Source organism: Hyperolius riggenbachi, chromosome 11 (assembly GCF_040937935.1).
Source record: "Hyperolius riggenbachi isolate aHypRig1 chromosome 11, aHypRig1.pri, whole genome shotgun sequence".
NCBI lineage: Eukaryota > Metazoa > Chordata > Amphibia > Anura > Hyperoliidae > Hyperolius > Hyperolius riggenbachi.
This window is the reverse complement of record NC_090656.1, coordinates 140992703-141015448: the sequence shown is the minus strand read 5'-3', so window position 1 is coordinate 141015448 and position 22746 is coordinate 140992703. Positions and strand designations below refer to the sequence as shown.

Here is a 22746-nt window from a genome sequence, read left to right as displayed (position 1 = left end):
TGGCAAAAATGCAAAACGCTATGTGTGGCGGAAAACTAACACTGCACATCACTCTGAACACACCATCCCCACTGTCAAATATGGTGGTGGCAGCATCATGCTAGGGGGGTGCATCTCTTCAGCAGGGACAGGGAAGCTGGTCAGAGTTGATGGGAAGATGGATGGAGCCAAATACAGGGCAAACTTGGAAGAAAACCTCTTGGAGACTGCAAAAGACTTGAGACTGGGGTGGAGGTTCACCTTCCAGCAGGACAAGGATCCTAAACTTAAAGCCAGGGCAACAATGGAATGGTTTAAAACAAAACATATCCATGTGTTAGAATGGCCCAGTCAAAGTCCAGATCTAAATCCAATCGAGCATCTGTGGCAAGATCTGAAAACTGCTGTTCACAAACGCTGTCTATCTAATCTGACTGAGCTGGAGCTGTTTTGCAAAGAAGAATGGGCAAGTATTTCAGTCTCTAGATGTGCAAAGCTGGTAGAGACATACCCTAAAAGACTGGCCGCTGTAATTGCAGCAAAAGGTGGTTCTACAAAGTAATGACTCAGGGGGCCGATTAATTACGCACACCCCACTTTGCAGTTATTTATTTGTAAAAAATGTTTGGAATGATGTATGATTTTTGATCCACTTCTCACATGTACACTACTTTGTATTGGTCTTTCACGTGGAATTCCAATAAAATCGATGCATGTTTATGGCAGTAATGTGACAAAATGTGGAAAAGTTCAAGGGGGCCGAATACTTTTGCAACCCACTCTCTCTCTCTCTCTCTCTCTCTCTCTCTCTCTATATATATATATATATATATATATATATGTGGTTGGGAGGCGATCAAGGGATGAATGGGGGGGGGGGGGAGATCGGGTTAAAAAATGTGTTAAAACTTTTTTTTTTTACTAAAATCACACAGCCTGTCACAGCTGCAGGCTGTGCATCTCTCCCTGTCACAAAAGATTCACACAGTGACAGGGAGGCGGAACGGCAACTATGTTGCCTTTCAGAGGGTGATCGCTGGGATTGGCTCACAGCGATCACAAGGCAAGGAGCCAATCAGTGACGGCTCCTGTCGATACCCGGAAGCCTTAGCTGTCATAAAACAGCTAAGTGCGGCGGATTCGGTGCGCACGATCGCGGTGGCGCTGGTGATAGAGATCTACGCCCTGCCAGCCAGGAGCCCATCAAAACAGGGCGTAGATCTCTATCACCTCGGTCTGGAATTGGTTAACATATTGCGCACGCAAGAGAAATGACAGACTACACATTCAAAACAAGTACAAGTCTTTCAAACAGCTAGTACACATACAACAACTGCATGATATCAGACCAACATAGATCCGACAGTTGGATCGGGGAAACTGTTATTAGTTGCTCGTCAAGTCGTTTGCACACGTACACATGCCTGATTATCGTCCAACAGACTTAAGTCAGATGATAATCAGGCTGCAGGTTGGTCCGTGTGTACTTAGCTTAACAGTTAAGGTGAAAAATAAGTATGTTTTGTGAATCAGCCCTAATATGTGTTTTTTTAACTGAAATGTTATAAAAGAGTAAACGTATGCCATCTCTCACCACACATTTTCCATATCGTGTGTACCGTGGTACTCTTTCAGACACGGCATTATCCCCTTCCCCTCTAGAAAGGTCTCCCTCTTCTTGAAAGCTGTCTTTCTCCTCTGATAAGCTGTCCCGCAAATGACTGCTCCTGCGATCTTTCTGGACTGTACTGTATATGTAAATGACATTGTCGTGGGATCCAATAGCTAAGTAATTCCCATCTATATGAAGAAAGCCAAAAGATAAAACACAAGAAAAAGATGCTTATTGTGATAGCTAAGGTAACTACAACAACAGCTAGACAAAGACAAACCGTTCAAATTCGACAATGTATGGAATGTATGTCATACACAAGCCATTTTGAATCCGATCGGCTTTAAAGTAAATTTCAATTTCAATCTGCACCTGCTATAACTGTCTAATACTGGTAAATAAGTCAAAGTAAACTTGTTGGAAATCATGCCATATGAAGTTTTGTGAAAAGGATTTCCTAGATTTCTAATCTCCCTGTTTGGGTCATTGGCTCAGAAGTCTACACATAGTAGGAAGTAACATCCCCTGCATCTCATGAATGAACATGGCAGAGCTATGCACATCCATAGGAATACTAGGGATGTGTGTTTCAGTAGATCTAATGATTCTCACTCATCACTTCCTACTACAGAGACAAAAGTAAAAAGCATTCAGGAACTTCAAAGCAATCACATGTTACAATAATACAAAACCCAAAAGTGGGGAGAAAAAAAGTCAATGCGTCATATAGTCCGAATACAACAATTCAGACCAACGCCAGTGACTCTCTTGCACTTCCGCTGTTATCCCCCCCCCCCTTTCCCGACAAAGGCACTGTAAAGGAGCAGCACCCTCCCCGCTTCTCTTCCCCAGGCAAAAGTTTACATAACAGTTACAGCCGCCTCCTGCTCCCCCCTCCTCTCCCTGTTCAAGGTTAGACTTGCGGTGGTAACCCCCCTCCTCCTCCTCTCCCCATTCAAAATTAGACTTTCGATTGAAGTAACTCCTGCTACCCCCCCCCCCTTTAGAGTAGCGGCTGCGGTATCCCCCCTTCAAAGTCAATGAAAATTACCCCTCCTGCTAATACTCCAGCTTTCCCCGGTGCAATGGCAGAGTAGTGCTAACAGCGGAAGCCTCACCTGATCTTGCAGCTGCTATCCATCGTGATCCCCAGTGTTGGGGGGGAATACTGCACTAGCTACTCTAACTTTGATTGGGGTGAGGAGGGGGGGTGTTACCGCAACCGCAAGTCTAACTTTGAACGAGGAGAGGCGGAGGGGTTCCCGCAACCGCAAGTCTTTGAACAGGGAAGGGGGTGGGGGGGGGGGGGGGAGCTGGGGCTGCAGTAGTTGGGGAACTTCTGGCACATTGACCCATATGCAGTTAAATTTTTTTCATGAGTTTTCTCCTAGGCGATATTTTCACACCTTGTAAATAAAATGCTTTTTAACCTCCTGAGCGGTATGCCTGACACTGTGTTGGGCATGCCACTCAAGAGGTTTTAGTAGCCTCAGGAGTCCCCCAGGAGAAATCTATTAGATTTAATGTCTGCCGAACATGTTAGCTATCACTAGGCTAGCTAGTATAGGTTGCCGATCTAGCCGCTTATACATTACTCAGCCTAATTCCAGCGATCGCTGCAGCGCCCCCCCCCCCCCCCCCCCCCCTGCACAGCTCCGGTCTACTCTATGGGGAGGATCGGTACTGCGCATGACGTTGATGACGTCATGTATGAACCTCCCCATAGAGATGACCGGAGCTGTGCGAGGAGTCTGCGGCGATCGCTGGAACCAGGCTGGGTAATGTATAAGCGGCTTGATAGAGGCGATCGGGGGGTGGTGGCCACCTGTACTAGCTAGCCTAGTGATAGCTAACATGTTTGGCAGAAATTAAATCTAATAGATTTCTCCTGGGGGACCCTGAGGCTACAAAACCTTTTGAGCGGCATAACGCTCAGGAGGTTAAACCACCAGCAAGCGAGAAAATGCTCAAAATAATTTTGATAGTACTTTCTCATCTACTTTCCAATACTTTTTCAATTTCAAGTGTTGAAGAGTTATTTAAAAAAAAAAAGTTGAAAAAGTATCTCCTAGGAGAAAACTGAGGAGAAAAAGCTACGGTAATTGCGTATGGGCCATTATGACCTATTATATTTCATAGTGCCTTATCACGACTTTGTAAACCTTTATATTCATTGTCTGCAGTACTTATGGCAAACAACAGTGGCGTAGCTGAGTAGCTTGGGGCCCCAGTGCGAGTCTTACATGGTGCCACATGCACTCTATTGATATGAAGCCACTAAACCTACTAAAGACAGTTGCAGTGTCAGAGAGATGTAATCAGAGTAACGGCTCAAACCCAATAGCAGCCTTTCTAAGCGCTAGTGATCTGAAAAGCTCTTCTTAATGTAATGCTATGGGGAATTTTTATAAAATCACATCCCTCAAGTGGGATCACACCAATAGAATTACATTAGCAAGAGCTTTTCAAATTACAAGCGCTTAGTAATGTACTGCAAGTGGGTTCCAGGCCTAAGGAAACAGTTAATGTAGCCACAGACCTGACAATTATGGGCAGATTTGACAGAGCCAAATTTATCTCTAATCGAATCTGATTAGATAAATTTGTCTCTTTGCCGAAGCTGCCCATATACTGCAGGCTGATTCCGATTTCAGCATGAAATCTTCAGGGAATCAGCTGAGCCCACCGCATCCGCACCACAGCTGCCCCCCTAATGTATATATGTGCCGATCCCGTGTGCATTTATACATTACCTGTCCGGTGTCAGCAGTGTCCATCCATCTCGCTGGGTTCTAACAGCCGCATACACACTAGCGGAGCATAGCATCTGACGCCAGACGCTATGTGCCGCTAGCGTGTTTGAGTGTATGCGGCTGTTAGAACCCAGCGAGATGGATGGACACTGCGTGGAGTATGACACCGGACAGGTAATGTATAAATGCACACACAGGCGGGCACATTTAATATTGAGTGACTGATCGTGTTATGCTAACTTGCTGCATGCAGGCTTTGTACTAACCATCCTGGCTTTGATTGTGTTGCGGCGCTTGGCCGCGGGTGGTTTTTTTTCACGTTTTTATTAATCTTAATTTTAATTAAATTAATTTTATTAATTTTGTAGCGCTAGCTACATGATTCCCCCCTCCCTGCGGCATCCCTCCCTGCCCTCCGATCGCCGCCGGCGATCATACCCAACAGGAAATCCTGCTCTGAACGGGATCTACTGTTAGGGCTTCCCTTGTCGCCATGGCGACGATCGGAATGACATCATCGACGTCATGACGTCGGGGGAGTCCCGATCCACCCCTTAGCGCAGCCTGGTGGTGATTGGCCAGGTTGCACAATGGGTCAGGGGGGGGGGTCCTCTTTCGCGGTGCGTATTGGCGGAGACGATCAAGTGAAACATGCAATGCTAGCTGCGTGTTTTAAAAAAAAATTGTCAAAAAAGACCCACCAGGGGCTGAACAATCCACCGTGGTGGTAATGGACGAGCTGAGCTCGTCCATACCGCTAAGGTGGTTAAAGTATGTCCAGTCTCTATTGCAGTTCACACTCATTATAATGCATGTATTATGCAACAGACCACTGTGAATCCAGCCTTAAATGACAACTGAAGTGAGGAATATATGGAGGCTGCCATATTTATTTACTTTTATACAATACCAGTTGCCTGGCAGTCCTGCTGGTTTATTAGGATGCAGTATTGTCTGAATAATGCCAGAAACAAGCATGAAGCTAATCTCTCAGATCTGACAATAATGTCAGAAACACCTGATCTGCGGCATGGTTGTTCAGGTACTATAGCTAATAGTATTAGAGGCAGATGATCAGCAGGACAGCCAGGCAACTGGTATTGCTTAAAAGGAAATAAATATGGCAGCCTCCATATCTCTCTCGCTTCAGTTGCCCTTTAATATGATCCAATGTGAAGCTTGACTCTAATTTTCTCACCTGGTGAGTACCTGACAACAGAGAGTTGCTCATTCCCATCAGAGTGTACAGAGGAAATATTGTGAGATGGCATATCCACAACCAACCACCTGTTAAAGAAATGTAAAAGAATTATAATCTGTCATAACACAATGAAAATCCATCAATAGTATTGCCCATATAGTTATCCAGCCTGCTATTATCCTAAAGTAATATTATCTGTACAGATACAAATCACAATTGTCTGCCAAGTACTGTATTTTTTGGACTATAAAGGTACATACACATGTTGGATTTTCGCAAACGACCCGTCATTTGGATGTTTGAACATCCGGTAGTTTGGACGTCAAATCGGGCGTGTGTACAGTCCGTCGTTCAGCTGATAAGACTGGACTTGAGCATTTAAATCCAGTTTTATCAGCTGAACGACAGACCGTACACACGCCCGATTTCACGTCAAAACGACCGGTCGTTCAAACGTCCAAACGACGGGTCGTTTGCGAAAATCCGACGTGTGTACAAGCCTTTAGACTCACTTTTTCTCCCCCAAAAGTGTGGAAAAACGTCACTGCGTCTTATAGTCCAAATGCAGGGTGTTCCTGTGTGGGGGGCGCCCTGTACTGTGCCCAGGCACAGGAGGACATGGGGACAAATGGATTACACAGGGGAACACAAAGGGGCATAGAGCAGGACACAAGGGGGAAACATAGTGGAATAGAGGAGGACACAAGGGGGACAGAGGAGGACACAAGGAGATACAAGGGGACGTGAGGTACAAAGGGAGCATAATAGACACAATGCCCCTTCACCATGGATGCACTAGGTTTTTTCCCCTGGTTTTTGTCCTGTAAACCTAGGTGCGTCTCATGGTCAGAGGCGTCTTATAGTCTGAAAAAAATGGTAAATCATAACATTTTATTGTTAAATAAGTTAACTTAATTTACAAGAAAATTTAGTTCTGGATATTAAGTTAATTTAAATTACAATAAAATTTAGTTCTGGATTGCATGCAAATTTAATGCACACTGCATGCACTTTTTAACTAGGCAAATAAAACATGCAGGAAGTGCATGCGATTTGCTAAATTCAAATCTGCATGCAATTTGAATACAAGTTGGAACCCAAGGTGAGGGGTATATGGAGGCTGCCATATTTATTTATTTTTTAACAATACCCGTTGCATGGATGCGATGCTCATCTTCTGGCATCAGTAGTGTCTGAATCACACCCCTGAAACAAGCAAATGGCTAATCTAGTCACCTGATCTGCATGCTTGTTCAGGGTCTAAAAATATTAAAGGGGAACCTGAAGTGAGAAATAAAAAAATAGATACTTACCTAAGGAGAGGGAAGGCTCTGGATCCTATAAAGCCTTCCTGTTCCTCTCCTGGTCCCATTGTTCCACTGTTGGCTCCCATGTTAGAATTCTCCAACCAATGGGTCAGAGACTGCTCTATGACGCTGCAAAAGAATTTGGAAGTCTTCGGGAGCACGAGTTCTCCCGAAGAGAAGACGGGGCAACTCCATACTGTGCATACACAGTACGGAGTCAGCTGTCTTCAGGAGCACTCGGGCTCCCGAAGACTTCTGAAGTCTTCTGCGGCAGGAGGTTTGAACGGAGGAGCCAGTACTGGAACAAGGACCAAGAGCCTTCCTTCTCTGTAGGGAAGTATCTGGGGTTTTTTAGTTCTCGCTTCAGACTCACTTTAAAGACAGTGGTACTAATAGTAGACTCCCCTCCTCCAGGCTGCCACCCTATAGACCTAGATCTCGATCTGAGACACATATAAATATGAATAATAATATATACCCCTGATATCATGGTTTGATATATATTTATTCAATAAGCCCCACATGAGTTATGAAATTTAGACCTTGGTTGGGAATTTATAAATTAGGTGAAACATATGCTTAATTGACATTGATTGTGCATTAATTAGGTTACTATCATGGCTATAATTACTAGTTAATTCCTGGTGGTGTTGATTCATGGATTTTATCTGATTGCCATCTGAAGTCGGGAAGGAATTTTTTTTCTCTTTGCTGTTCAACTTAATTGGTCAATCAACTTCAGTGTGGTTGATCGAAAGTCTATCGACTAGTGGCCCACACACTACATGCGAGATCCTATGCGATTCTCAATCGCATTCAATCAGTGCCTCCATACTCTGAAATGCAAAATCAAGTCTTTGTAGATCAAAATCATGTGAACACTATCTGATTCCTGTATGATAGACCACTATCTTCCATTCTGCTTGATCAACTAAACTAGTCGATTTGACATGATACTGACCAGTCTTCAATGATCGAAAAGTGTTGGGACATACTTTATTCTCTCTTGATTGGATAAAATGACTTAATTGAATGATCAATCGTACAGCAAAATTGATATATGTAAGGCCACATTAAGGGTTTTTAGCCTTCCTTTCGATCAACAGGGATATGTGAGGGTGTAGGTTAGTGTTGTACCTTGTTATTCTGATTTAACTCAATGGACATATGTCTTTTTTAAACCCAAATAACTATGTAACCGAATCTTATTTGATCGTCTTTATTAGTAATCATGTAACACCTCACTGCACTTGGGGTTCTTTGTTTATCTGCTTTGGTCTGCTCACCAATAAATAAACAGTAATTATATGTTAGTACACATATGAGAGTTTGTTGCCTGGCACTCGGTGGTTAGGGGATGACTAGGTCTACTGCATCTTTAAATAATCACTCCGTCCTGTTTCACACTGCTTAGCACAGGATTTGCAAAAGGAGCGTGCATTCAGACTTTTATAGAGGACACACTGGTTGATACAGTACAAACAAGGCAGTCCGTGCACCGCTTCTAATTTTGCATTTATTTCCTTGGCAGACACATGGTTAAAGCATACGAATCCAATACATAGCATAACAATGTGGGTGGATCTAACCTTACCCAGGATCTTTTTTTTTTATTATTAAAAATATGCAAATGCGTGAACACTCAGTGCATGTTTAGCTAGGCACAACCTATGTCAGCTGACAGCTGATTCTGGGTCAGATAGCCATGGCAAGTCTCGTTACCTCCAATTTGGTATATACAATCATCATATTTGTTAGAAATGATTAAAAACACTCACTATCCTAATTAAAATCACTACGAGGTCCGGGGGGAGAGTGGGGAGTGAGAGACCAAACTAACGGTGCATTCACGTAAATTTATGTCCTGTCATTATGCGGCGATCGGCCGATCCAGCCACATTACATTCAAACGCTCAATTATTAGGGGTAACTTGGGGGTGCCCTTACTGGCACCTACAGGGAAAGACAGGAGAGGAAAAACAGTAAGGGATTATAGATAGGAGATAAATAAGCGCATTAGCGTATATCAATTGATCTGAGGTTGGAGCATATCGATTGACTAAAGATTGGAGCAAAACGACTCTCACACAGATTAGTGACAGAGCCCTGGACATACGCACATGGACAAGCTCCACACAGGCGCGAAACGGCTGTTGCGCCGTCCACTCACCCCCTGGTCACCCTCCCACAACCGTCCCAACACAGATCCTGGATAAGGTCAGATCCACCCACATTGTTATGCTATGTATTGGATTCATATGCTTTAACCATGTGTCTGGCAAGGAAATAAATGCAAAATTAGAAGCGGTGCACGAGCTGCCTTGTTTGTACTGTAATTATATGTTACCTCTTATGATAATAGAATCTTGTGAGCTCTCCTCTACATTTTTGGGGACCTATATTTGTAATCATGTAAGTAACATCTAAAGATGTTCACCGAAAAAAATCGCCAGAGCAATCAGATAAATGCGATCAGATTGGAAGAAAATAAACCTAGTTGATGTCCCAAATCAACTGTAAACAATTCAAAGATTATCGTTCAACGACAATTTAGTCAATCAGAAAAACATTTTTTATAAAAGGTTGATGAATAGGAAGTACAAAATTGATGTATTACGACATTTTATTTCTGATCACTTGGGCGATTCTTCACTGAAAATTGTACTATTAGTGGGCAACCTGGGGTTGTTGTGTGGCTTTCCCACCAAAGAGTAACATACTAATCATCTATTATCATATTAGGATCCTGTGATAGGTTTCCTCTTCTTTGGGGACTTATTGCTTGTTATTTAACACTTAAAGGGATACTGTAGGGGGGTCGGGGGAAAATGAGTTGAAGTTACCCGGGGCTTCTAACGGTCCTCCGCAGACATCCTGTGCCCGCGCAGCCACTCACCGATGCTCCGGCCCCGCCTCTGGTTCACTTCTGGAATTTCAGACTTTAAAGTCTGAAAACCACTGCGCCTGCGTTGCTGTGTCCTCGCTCACGCTGATGTCACCAGGAGTGTATAGCTTGTGCCCAGTATGGTTTGGGCCTGCGCAGTACACTCCTGGTGACATCAGCGGGAGAGAGGACACGGCAACGCAGGCACAGTGGTTTTCAGACTTTAAAGTCTGAAATTCCAGAAGTGAACCAGAAGCGGGGCCGGAGCATTGGGGAGTGGCTGCGCGGGCACAGGATGTCTGTGGGGGACCATTAGAAGCCCCGGGTAACTTCAACTGATTTTCCCCTGACCCCCTACAGTGTCCCTTTAATCACCTATTTTCAAGCAGAGTGACATTTATCACAATGCATGTGGTGTAATACACATCTTTGTGTCAAACCTCTTTATTTGTGTGTATGTTACTAATCTAGATAAAAGGTAAAGGGGTGTGGCCCTCTTTAACTTGAAGGGTACATATGTACCCTTGAAATTGATATAATATGGATTTAATATGCATAGATAATGAATTAATATTACACTGTGCACTTTCTTACATAAATGAGCACTAGTACTTTTTATTTCAATTTTCTTTGTACTTGCACTATGGCACTTTATCATGCAAGGGGGGTACATCACTAGCACTTTCTGTTGATATTATTATCTAATAGACCAATATTTAGCACTTTCTCACCCTTTCCCGGCTCCCCTTCTTCCCTTTCCCTCCCCCTTCTCTTTCCTCCCTCCCTTGTATATATTTTCCCCCTTATATCCTCTTCTCCTCCCTCCTTCCCTTTCCTTATTTCCCTTCCTTCCCTTTTGGTCCGTATTGCCCCCAGTCATATACAGTATACATAACTTACACAATTTGGTTTTTAGACTTAAGTCTATGTCCAAGAAGTCCTGAGCCGGGATGTTCTCCCGAAGAAGTGAACAAAAACCTTTCCTCTGCTTCCCAAAACTTTTAGCGTATTTTCAGCTCAGCTCTATATGACCAATACAGTATTTGTCTCAATTTGATACTATTTTAATCCTTAAAGGGGTTCTTTTGCGAAAAAAGTAGGCAGTTAAAAAATGTGACAGATGACAGGTTTTGGGCCAGTCCATCTTTTTAAGGGGGATTCTCAGGGCTTTCTTTGTTTTCAACAGCATTTCCTGAACAACAGTTGCAAAATCTAACTGACATAATAGTGTGCAAGAGATTAGGGAGGCCGGCTGGTATCTTGCTATTTTGGCAGTTAAACTGCTGTTCAGGAAATGCTGTTGAAAACAAAGAAAGCCCTGAGAATCCCCCTTAAAAAGATGGACTGACCCAAAACCTGTCATTTGTCACATTTTTTAACTGCCTACTTTTTTCGCGAAAGAACCCCTTTAACACTGATTTTTAGAGGTGTGAAGCACATACACACATACCCTCATTGAGTGTTAGGGAAAGTATATATGTGTGTACGACAAATAATATTTAATGGAAAAGTGTGTAACTACTCCTATGATCGTAACTTGTTTGTGTAAATATATGTGTCTTGTAACAAACATTTTTTAACCAAGCACAAATTATCTATTTTATAAATATCTAATTGGAACACAATTTCAACTAGTTCTCTAAAAAGACTTACATAGTCCACCCAGTCAACTTTACTAATGCAATACAGGGTGTGGGGATCGATTATGTATTCTGTATCAAATGATGATACAGCCTAGAGTGGGGACAGGCCTTGATAAAAGTGGATTTTTATTATAATACAGAATAGTACACTCATAGATATCAGTATGTGCAAATTAGTTCAAAGTAAGGGCCTGGCACAATAATAGCTAAATGCTTTCAATATGTGAAATGAGCAATGAGGGAATCAAGGTTTTACTTTTTTCACAGAAGTGGGGTGTTTCTTTTATGTACAAATAACAGACTCATTCAGCTGTAGCTTCTTACATAGAATGACCACCTGGGTCCTGGGATTGGTATAACTGTGTCTTGATACGTCAAAGGACAGCTGTTAAACTCACAGGACAAGAGAAGAAAGTATTAGAGACAGATTGGAAAAAGAACAGATACAGGAAAGATGCACAGATTTGTTAAGAAAAAATAAATGTACGGGTAATCAATGTTAGTTCACGTTTTCTGGGACTGTGTTCATGTGCAATGTTCTGGAGGGAAATCTAGGACCTCCTCTATTGAGCAACTGATTTGAGGGTATCTTGTAATACTAATTCAGGCCCTGATCATTTTTTTGTAAGTCTTCAAATACCCAATTTTTTTTAAAGTATATGTGTACTTTTTTTTATTGGGAGCACACCTGATTATAGACATCGTAAGTACTTCATATGGCAATAGGGAATTTGGTTAAGATGATGTTAACAGAAAGAATGGTAAATGCACTGGATAACAAGTTTCTTAAAGGAAACCTGAAATAACTTACCTGGGGCTTCTGCCAGCCCCCTACAGCCACCCTGTGCCTGCGCTGTCACTCCTTGATGCTCCAGTCCCCCACCACAACTAAGTTTAGTTTCTGCCGACTTGCAAGTTGATGGCCACTGCACCTGGGCAGCCCTGGTGCGCACATCCTCGTTCGCATCCTTCACAGGCATAGTACAAGGTTTTTTTCGTACTGCTCAGGACACTTCTGGTGACGGGAGCACGAACAAGGACGAGCGCGGCCAGGGCTGTGCATGCACAGTGGCCATCAACTGCCAGAATTTAAACTGAGCTGCGTCAGGTGACTGGAGGATCGTTCTGTGACGGCGTGGGCACAGGGTGGCTGCAGGGTGGCGGCAAGAAGCCCCCGGTAAGTGAAACTTTTTTTTTTTTTTTTTTTTCAAACTCAGCACACAGACCCAAATTCATGAGTAATCAGTTATATGTGGCATTGGCAACACTCCTTTCTTGCCATGCCCCTAAACTGAATTGTGTGATCATCATAGTTTGGTAGTAGCTATATACAAGCCTCATAGGTCTTTCTTTTCACACCCTACCTCACCAATAAACGACTGCTGCTGAGCCTGGTATTTTAACTATCCTTCTCAAAGACACATCCTACACACATACAACCACACCCTCTTACACATGCCCCTCTCCTCTCCCCAATCACTCTCCTTCAGGTAATCTAACTAAAGTTAGTTGTGAGGCTTCTCCACACTTCTTCAAGATTGACTGCATGTCCCAGCCCCACATTCTTACACAATTCATCCAACCCAACAAACCATTCCCTTGTATCCAAAGTGGTCGGATTTTTCCAATTATTAGCAATAATGCTTTTGGCCACTATTGTGCCATATTCTTTGATCAATAAGCATCCGGGACTTTCTTTTTTTTTTTTTTTTTGTGTCTATGTAACTAAAGATTGCTTCTTCTAGTGTAAGCTCAAATTTTTCTTTTAGTAATCTCTCAGCCAGAAGGCAAATATCATCCCAGAATTTTTTGACTATCGGGCACCCCCACCACATGTGTAGGGTATCTCCATCCCCCTGTCCACATCTCCAGCACTTCACCCTGCGTCTTGCAAATTTGCTAATACGAAGTGGTGTGATATACCATCTACCAATTGTTTTAAATTGTATCAATTGTAGCCTTGGATCTTGAATTTTAAAATTATTTGCCCATATTTGTGGCCAAGACCCTTCCAGACTAAACCCCAGCTCTCTTTCCCATTTCTTACAATACGCCGGGAGATCCTGGCCATGATCCGCAGCACAGATATCTGAATATAGACTAGAGATTGATTTATTCATTTTTTCCCCAGATAAAGATGTTTTTCAAAATTATTAAGTTCCACCCTTTGGGCACACAGTGAAATCCATTTTCGAGTAAAACTGTGAATCTGAGCAGAGCCCCATAAACTGACCTCATTATTATCTTCAAAATCGATTTAATTCCCAGAACACGGCTACCCCTAATATCAATAAAGCGTGTTTCCCGACTTATATTATGTTTGCCAAACCAGGCTGGGTCAAGACCTGGGGGAAAGTCTGGATTATCTCGCAAGGTTGTCAGGGGAGATAACCCCATATTCTCCTGCCATTTTTTAATTATCCAGAGCAATGACTTTAGAGTTGGTTTAATCAGTGGATGGGACGATAAGTTATATACCTTATTAATGTTTTTAGGAATCCAGGTAAATACAAGATCCAAGTCAGATTCCTCCTCCTCCAGCCGTGGCCAAATCCTATTATTTGTATCGGAGGTAATCTCTATTTTCCATTCTAGGATTCTTGTCAGGTGTACGCTTTTATAGTAATTATATAGATTTGGGGCAGCCAGTCCGCCCTGATCTTTTCTTTTCATGGTCAATTTGTAGTTTATTCTACGCTTAGTGTTGCTCCAAATAAAATTATGGAATATCTTGTGCCAGTTCTGGAACCATGCAGTAGGGATGGCTATCGGTAAACTCTGCAACAAAAAAATAAGTTTGGGGAGGATCAGCATTTTAATGATGCCGATCCTACCGATTACATTGAAACATGGGCGGTCCCAGGATCTCAGTTTTTTTTTACTTTCGTCCATTATTTTTGAAAAATTACTCTTAAAAAGTAAATCCGGGTTACTGGTAAGATTAATGCCTAAATATTTAATCGAGCAATTATTACATCTAAATTCACTAGTTTGTTTTATCTCTTCTATGAGTTTCATAGAGCAACCTATATTTAATATTTCAGTTTTCTCTTTATTCAATTTAAAATTTGAGTATTTTGCAAAAAGATTAAACTTATCTCGACATTTTATAGTCGAGCTGAGTGGATCCGTCAAGGTCAAAAGTAGATCATCGGCATAAGCCAATATCTTCATTTCGCCTTGTTTCGTTTTTATGCCTCTAATTTCATTATCTTGTTGAATGGTTTGAATAATTGTTTCAATGCCAAGATTAAATAGTGTGGGGGACAGGGGACATCCCTGTCTAACCCCATTGGAGATAGAAAATGTGTCACTGGTCTGATTATTTACCTTAACACCTGCACTTTGATTACTATACAGCTTCCTTATGTTCCCAATAAATATTGGTCCCAGTCCGAATTCCTCCAGGACTGCAAAGACAAAACCTCTTGAGATGCGATCAAATGCCTTTTCGGCATCAACTGCGATCACCACTGCCCCTTTCCTTCTTACTCTACATTTTTGGATCAAATTAATTGCGGTATATATATTATCCTTGGTTTGTTTGTTTTTAATAAAACCTGATTGTTGATTCCCCAGGAGATTACCAATTATTTTATTTAATCTATTTGATAATATTTTAGCGTAGATTTTTACATCACAATTTATGAGAGAAATTGGCCTAAATTGCGCACAGCTTGGGTTCTGTTTATCCCCTTTCGGAATCAGCGTAATAGTTGCTCGGTTTGATTCATTGGAAAAAACTGTACAGTTTTCGTTATTATTCACAAGTTTACAAAATAGTGAAACTTTTTTTTAATGTTATTTCAGGTTTCCTTTAAATTCATTTTAAATCTCGCTACCTGCAAATCTCCCACTTTGTAACCCAGATCGTTAAACCGCATGACTTGCTCTTATCTAGAACTAGCTTTGAACACGTTTGTGCCTCTGACCCTGGATCTGCGGGCCTAATTTCCCTCCTTTATAAGTGTATTATTTCCCCTTCCACTCTTTCTAAACAGTCATATATTATAAAATGGGAGCAAGAACTTGGCACCTCCCTTGAGTCGGAGGACCAGGCTTCCATCTGGTCGCTTATCCCAAAATGCTCGATCAGTGCCACATTAGTTGAAACTCAATTCAAGGTGCTGCTTCGCTGGTACCTTACACCTAATCGTATAGCTAAATTTGACCCTAAATCCACAGGTCTCTGTTTCAGAGGGTGTGAACAACAGGGGACTATGTATGTCCCACATTTGGTGGTTTTGCTCGAGAGCCCGCAGGTTTTGGATCAGAATTTATCAAATAATTTATACTACTATCAAAGCACAGGTCCCCAAACTCGCTGAAGTAGCCTTACTAGGCCTCAGAGCCCCAGGTCTCCCAATCTCACAATATAAGCTTTTAGCACACATCTGTCTGGCCGAGAAGCGTGTTATAGCCAGTTATTGGGAGACACCCTCCCTACCGTTCGCCCGATTTAAATCCAATCTAAATAGTGCCCTTTGTTTTGACAAAATGAAAGCTATTCTAGATGATTCCCTTCCTAGCTGCGAGAAAGTATGGAAACCATACATCTTCTACCATCCCCAACCCTGATCAGTGAGGTCTGAAGCCAGTGGAGTTGTGTTCCATTTGGGTAATAGAACCACATTTTTTAGGCCTAGATCGCAGCCTCTCATCCCTATCAATGGGGTGTAGGTTGGAACTTTCTCCCTCCCCCTTCTTTTTTCTCTCTTTTCTCCCCCTTTCTTTTCTCTCCTTACCTTTCAGTATTCTCTTCTTTTATTCTTCTTTCTATTCTTCTCCTCTCCCACAGCTTCTTCACTCTACAAGGTCGGGCACCTGCCCATGTTACCCAGTGTGTCGGCGGACGCCTCTGGTCATCCGGCCCTCACACTCCCAGAGTTCTGGTCTCATAGGTGCATATGGTCTTCCCTCATCTGGTCCACTCACCCCGCTTATTGGACCCTGATTACACAAGATGACTCTCCTAATCCAAGCAAAGACTGTAGCACCCTTGGGGTGTCGGTATATGATGCCTTGCTGCTACCAACACCTGTCTACATCACCCTTAAGTACTGTCTTCTGCGCAAGGCATAATGCATACTTAGAACTCAATTTGTTGCTAGTTCATGTTGTGTATTGTTCTTCAGTCTTTTTGACTGTTTATTTCATTTATACTGCTTATAATTTTTGTACTACTTTCTTCAACTTTCTAAATAAAAATAATTTGTGGAAAAAAAAAACATTTTAAATGGATTAAGAAAATTGTCCTACAGAAGTTTGTACTAAGAAAATATGTTCTGGAAAGATTGTTAAAGGATATGATGATTTTTGAAAAGTTGTATTTATCAGGTAAAGTAGAGCTCCTGGAAGTGTTAAATAAACGTCTCCACACAGCTATGTAAGTTATTGAAATTGAATAATATTTTTCCTTGCTTACAACATGCTTTGAAGGATTCCTGTAAATGGTATTTCTGCTATTGCAAATACTGTGTATCATGGAGTAAAGTTATACTGATTGTTTCACATTTGAGTGAACACTGATAAGCAGCTTGAGGGCTGGTGCACACCAAGCGTTTTTAGTAGTGTTTTCAAAACGGCTGCTGCCTGTGAAAATGCTTGGCTAATGTATCTTAATGGGATGGTGCACACCAGTGGTTTGAGGTATTTAGCAAACTGCAAACGTGGCTCCTGCAGCATTTTTGCAGTTTGCAGATGCGTTTCTGCCTCAATGTAAAGTATAGGAAACGCTCAAACCTCTCTGAAAAACGTTAGATCAGAGCGGTTTTCAAGGCGTTTTTGTTACAGTAGCTGTTCAGTAACAGCTTTACTGCAACAATATATGAAATCTGCTACACAAAAACGCTCTAAAAAACGCTAGGCATGTTTAGGAAATCTCTCTGAACATGCCCAGACTCTACTATATTTAAAGCTGTAAAGCAAACACATTCACAAATGATCATTTAATGCGAAAAGTTGCATTAATTTATTTCTGTGTTAATTACCAAAAACAATACAGTGCTGTCGCCTCTAAAACTTATAAAACAGACTCCTTTCCATCACAGGATACATTTGCAAACATGGACCACAATGGCCTCGATCCATAAAGCATTACCGCATGCGGTAATGCAGAAAACAGCTGATTTTGCCAAGCATTTAGGAAAATGTTAATTCATAAAGGCTGTTCACGCATGGAAAGCAGAAGTTACCGACCAATGAGGTAAATTACCGGCTTGTGAGGTAAATACCTCAACACATGTCAGTAAATGTCAATTCATAAAGATTAGAACATGCGGTAAAGCCCAGAAACGTGTGGTGATACCTCCAGCTCTGATGGGTCGAAAACTTTGCGGTAGCCCATGCCTCACAGAAGCAAAGAGCGATAACCCATAACTGACAGGAGCAGAGAGCCAATAGGAACAGCCTCCCTCTCCTGCAAGCCAAACTAATACACTCCAATATCTTCTAGGGAGGGTCCAGCTTCTCTACCCTCCAGGCAGCACAAAAGAGATTTCCCCTGCAGCCCTTCAGACGTTGCGGAGGAGCAAATGGGGAAATCACCTAAGAATGGCATGTTTAATATTATTTGGGAGTTCATCTAAACTATGGCAATAAAATAAAATGTTAAGAAAGACAGATTAAGAGGGAGCAGAGGGAGTATAACTTACATACTGTACATCTAAAGGTACGTCGGGGATGCTTTTTACTATTGTAATGCCATCACTGCACCGAACAGCATGTAACAAAACAGAGACAACTCCACGCTGTTCTGCTGTTAGCGCACAGGTTTTTGTGAACTGAAGCCCATTTTTTCTGTAAATTACCGAACTTATACCGCACCTGTGAAAATCTTTATGAATTATCAAACAAAAGTCTAAAATACCAAATGCGATAGAATGTGGTATTTTAATGAGCTGATTTTTTTTTTTATCGCACATACTTTTATGAATCTGGGCCAATATAGCAGAAAATTGTATACTTACCTATCGGTAATTTTCCTTTCCCCATGCGTCCATGGCAGCACTACGGGTATTGCCCCGCCCCCAATACCCCACAGGACCCATATGTATAAATGTCTGCCGTTACTCCTCCCCTGTGTCTATTTAACTAGACCTCACCGAACATGGGTGGGTACCCTATGCTGCCATGGACGCATGGGGAAAGGAAAATTACCGATAGGTAAGTATACAATTTTCTGCTTTCCCCAAGCCTCCATGGCAGCACTACGGGACTTAAGTAGCCAAATGAACAAGGGAGGGAGACCATTGCAGGTGCACAAAAAACAAGCAACTTTATTACACACATTTAAACAGCATTAGAATCAGTTGCGGAAGATATGATTGCTCTTCCGAAACCTACTGTAGTATCAGTAGAGGTATCCACTCTATAGTGGCTGATAAAAGTATTTAAGGTTGACCAATTGGCCGCCTGGCATATTTTCTCTGGAGCCACCTTCGCCTGGGCTGCCCAGGACGTTGCAATATATCTAGTAGAGTGAGCTCGAATCTCTTTGGGGGGCTCTAGTTCAGCTGCCCTATAGGCCTTCTGGATTAAGCGGACTAGCCAGGCCGCAATAGTTCTTGAAGAGGCCGCTGCCCCCTTCCTATAGCCAGAATGGACAATGAACAGTCTATTAGATTTCCTAAACTCCTCTGTTTGTTGAACATACGTTTTTAACGTAGAAGCTACATCTAGCGGATGCAAACTGTCGGAGTCTGGCCAGGTTAGTGTAGGCAAGGACCATTCCTGGTTCAAGTGATAGGATGAGACTACTTTTGGCAAGAATCCTTGTACTGGTCTCAAGACCACTCTGTCCTGAAAGAACATTAAATGGGGTTCTTGGTGACTAAGAGCCTGAATTTCCGAGACTCTTCTGGCCGAAGTTATTGCCACCAAAAACACAGTTTTTAAGGTGAGATTCTCCAGAGAACAGTTTTCAACCGGATGGAATGTATCAGATGACAAGAATTTCAGGACTAGAGGAAGGTCCCATTGGGCAAACACTGGCTTGAGAGGTGGCCGAAGTTTCATCACTGCTGACATAAACCTCTTGACAAGGGGATGAATAGCCCATCTAACTGCTGTTAAGGCCGATACGGCCGATATTTGTACCTTGATGGAGTGGTAACTAAGGCTTTTGTCTACCGCTGTCTGGAGAAATGAAAGAATATGAGCCACTTCTGGATGCAAAGGATCAAACTTATTAGCTGAAGCAAAGCTAAGATAGACCTTCCAAATTCTCTCATATGATGCGTTAGTGGTGGCTTTTCTAGACTGTAACAGTGTAGTAATGACTGAATCATCACAGCCTAAATCTTTCAGTTTCCTCCTCTCAACTTCCACGCCATTAGTTTCAGGCGAGCCGGGTTCGGATGGCATACTGGGCCCTGGTGTAACAGCTCCTTGTTGATTGGTAAGTGAAAGGGTCTGTCCTTCATCATCTGTCGAGCTATAGGGTACCAAGGGCGCTTCGGCCAGTCTGGTAGTACTGCCAGGATGGTCACGTTCTCCTCTCTTAGCCTTAGCAGCAGGCGTAGAATGATGGGGACTGGAGGAAATACATAGCCCAGTTGAAAGTGCCATGGGGCTGTTAGGGCATCGATCTCTTCCGCCTGAGGATCCGGAAATCTGCTGAAAAACCTCGGCGCCTTGTTGTTTAGTCTGGTCGCCATGAGGTCCACTTCTGGAGCCCCCCAACGGGCACAAATCATGCTGAACGCCTCTTGGGACAAGGACCACTCTGCGTTGGACATCTGGTGACGGCTCAAGTAATCCGGAACTACATTCAGCACTCCCGGTATATGAACGGCTGTTAGAGATAGTAAATTGCGTACAGCAAATTTGAAGATTTTCTCCGCCTCTATTAGAAGCGAATAACTTCGAGTTCCCCCTTGGTGGCGAATATACGAGACTGCCGTTATATTGGCCATCTTTATCAGGACTGCTCTGTCCTTCACTAGATGCTGAAAGTGAAACAGGGCACAGTAGGCCGCCCGTAGTTCCAGTTTGTTCGCTGGCCATCGTGACATGTACCGGGGCCATTGGCCCTGGGCTGTCTGTGTCTGGCAGATTGCACCCCATCCTGCCATACTCGCATCTGTTGCGATCTCGACTGGAGGAGTTGACAGCAGAGGTAGTCCTTTTCGGAGATTTACATCCGATAGCCACCAGTTTAGATCTCTTTTCATGAGTGGTGTTATCAAGATCGGTTGGAGCAGATCTACGCCGTTCCACTGTCTCAACAAACCCTGTTGTAGAAATCTTTGGTGCCATTGCGCCCATGGTATCATAGGTATAGTTGACGTCATCGTGCCCAGAATCTTCATACAGACTCTTGCCTCGAGGTGCTGTGCCAGTAGAACCTTGAGGACTCTTTCTTTTATAATTGGCACCTTCTGTTCCGGGATGGAAACTAAATTCATTCCTGTTTGAAACCTTGCTCCCAAGTAGACAAGATCCCTTGTCGGCTCCAGCTGGCTCTTCCGGAAATTGATGAGCCATCCGAATTTCTCTAGAGTGTTTATTAGAATTGTCCGGTGCGCGAGAGCCTGCTCCATTGAGTCTGCTAAGAGCAGCACATCGTCTAAGTAATGGAATACTCTTAAGTCTTGTAGTCGGAGTAACGCTATAATCTCCACCAATATCTTGGTAAATGTTCTGGGGGCTGTGGAGATGCCGAATGGCAGGCACACAAACTGAAAGTGATTCTCCTGCACTGCAAAGCGTAGATATTTCTGGAAGCTGGGCTTTATAGGGACGTGCAAATATGCGTCCTCCAGATCTATGGAGAGTAAGAAGTCCTGGGGACGCACAATGGAGATGATTGTATTGATTGACTCCATCTTGAACCTTTCCAGAGATATGAAAGCGTTTAGTCGTTTCAGGTTGAGAACAGGCCTCCAGTCTCCTGTCTTCTTCTGGACAAAGAACAGCGTCGAAAAATATCCTGTTCCTTGCTCCGGGGGAGGCACCGGCACAATGGCTCTCTTGTCTAGAAGGCCTTTGAGGTATTCTTGTAGTATCTGTCTCTTCTCTGGTAAAAGCGGTATTTTGGTTCGGAGGAACTGTGACCGAGGAGGTTGACTTGTAAACGCCCAAGAATGTCCTTTTATGATTGTTTCTTTGACCCAGGGAGACTGGACATTGTCCTGCCACACGTGAGCAAACTTCTGTAGCCTTGAGCCTACCGGACATGCTTGGGTATTGTAACTGTCAAAAGGACTTCTTGGAAGACGGTGGGTTTGGAGTTGACTTCTGTTTCTGGGATCTACTGAAGGAGGCTTGACCAGATGACCAGTTTCTTCTGTAGCCTTTCCCTGGTTTGTATGTTCTGGCATTGCGGTACTTGTACGACTGGGCCTGGGATTGGCCAACAGAGGACGGTTTACCAGATCTTCTATCTTGAGGGATCAAGCCTGACTTGCCGCCTGTAACTTTGCTGATGGCTGAATCCATTCTTTCTCCGAAGAGAGACTTTCCATCATACGGAATCTTACACCATAAAAGTTTTGAGGAAGGATCCGCCATCCATGCTCTAAGCCACAAAGCTCTTTTAGCTGTGACCGAATATAACATTGACCTGGACGAGGCCCGAAGAACATCGATGGCCGACTCTCCCACAAAATCCCCTGAGATCTTTAAGTTAGAAAGAGCGTAAGTAATAGTGTCCTTGTCATCTTCCTCTATGGCCTGTTCCAGGGTCTCTGACCAGCTACGGATAGCTCTTCCGACTGACGTCAGGGCTATTGCAGGTTTGCAGGACCCACCAGCTATCGTATAGATCTTCTTAAGGTCAAAGTCCACCTTTCTTTCTAGTGTATCTTTAAATGAAATGGCATCATCCTGAGGAAGTGTGACATGTTTGGCGAGTCGAATGACTGACGCGTCCACCGTAGGCGCTGTGTCTAGTGGCTTTGCGTTCTCAACCGGAATTGGATATAGCTTAGCAAATCTGTTTGATAGGGGCAACTTCTTATCCATCCTTGACCATTCATCCCAGACGATAGACTGGATCTCCTCCATTACCGGAAAGGTCGTCTTTTCCTTTTTTAAGTGTTTGTAATAACTTTTCTTTGTTTTCTTCTTTGATTCCTCTGCCTCGCCTTCTGAGTCCTCCCACTCAATGGCCTCTCTAACTGCCTTTACAAAAGGTTCCACTAGTGCGAAATCGAAGCCGATTTCTATATCCTCCTCCGTTGAAGTGGCGCCCAATGGCGCCGAATGCGATTGTGAGGTAGAGGGCTGACTTTCCTGCGAAGGTAAGGCCGAGACACACTTTCTAATAGAATCTTGTACTGCTTTTTGAATTAGTTCGGAGACGTCTATTGGCTCCGACATTTCCTGTCTGCCAAGATCATGAAAGCAGTTCATGCAGACTGATTT

The 22746-nt window shown here is 43.0% G+C and overlaps 1 protein-coding gene across 2 annotated transcripts in view; it reads right to left on the bottom strand.

Annotated features, from left to right (window-relative positions):
• EML3 (EMAP like 3) overlaps positions 1 to 22746 on the bottom strand; it is a 375337-nt gene that overhangs the window by 50006 nt on the left and 302585 nt on the right. For both annotated transcript variants that reach the window (XM_068260560.1, XM_068260561.1), the window contains exons 18-19: positions 5543 to 5631; positions 1574 to 1779 (exon numbers count right to left, since the gene is read on the bottom strand). In XM_068260560.1, the coding sequence (XP_068116661.1) occupies positions 1574 to 1779; positions 5543 to 5631 (295 nt within the window). The remainder of the gene's footprint in view (positions 1 to 1573; positions 1780 to 5542; positions 5632 to 22746) is intronic.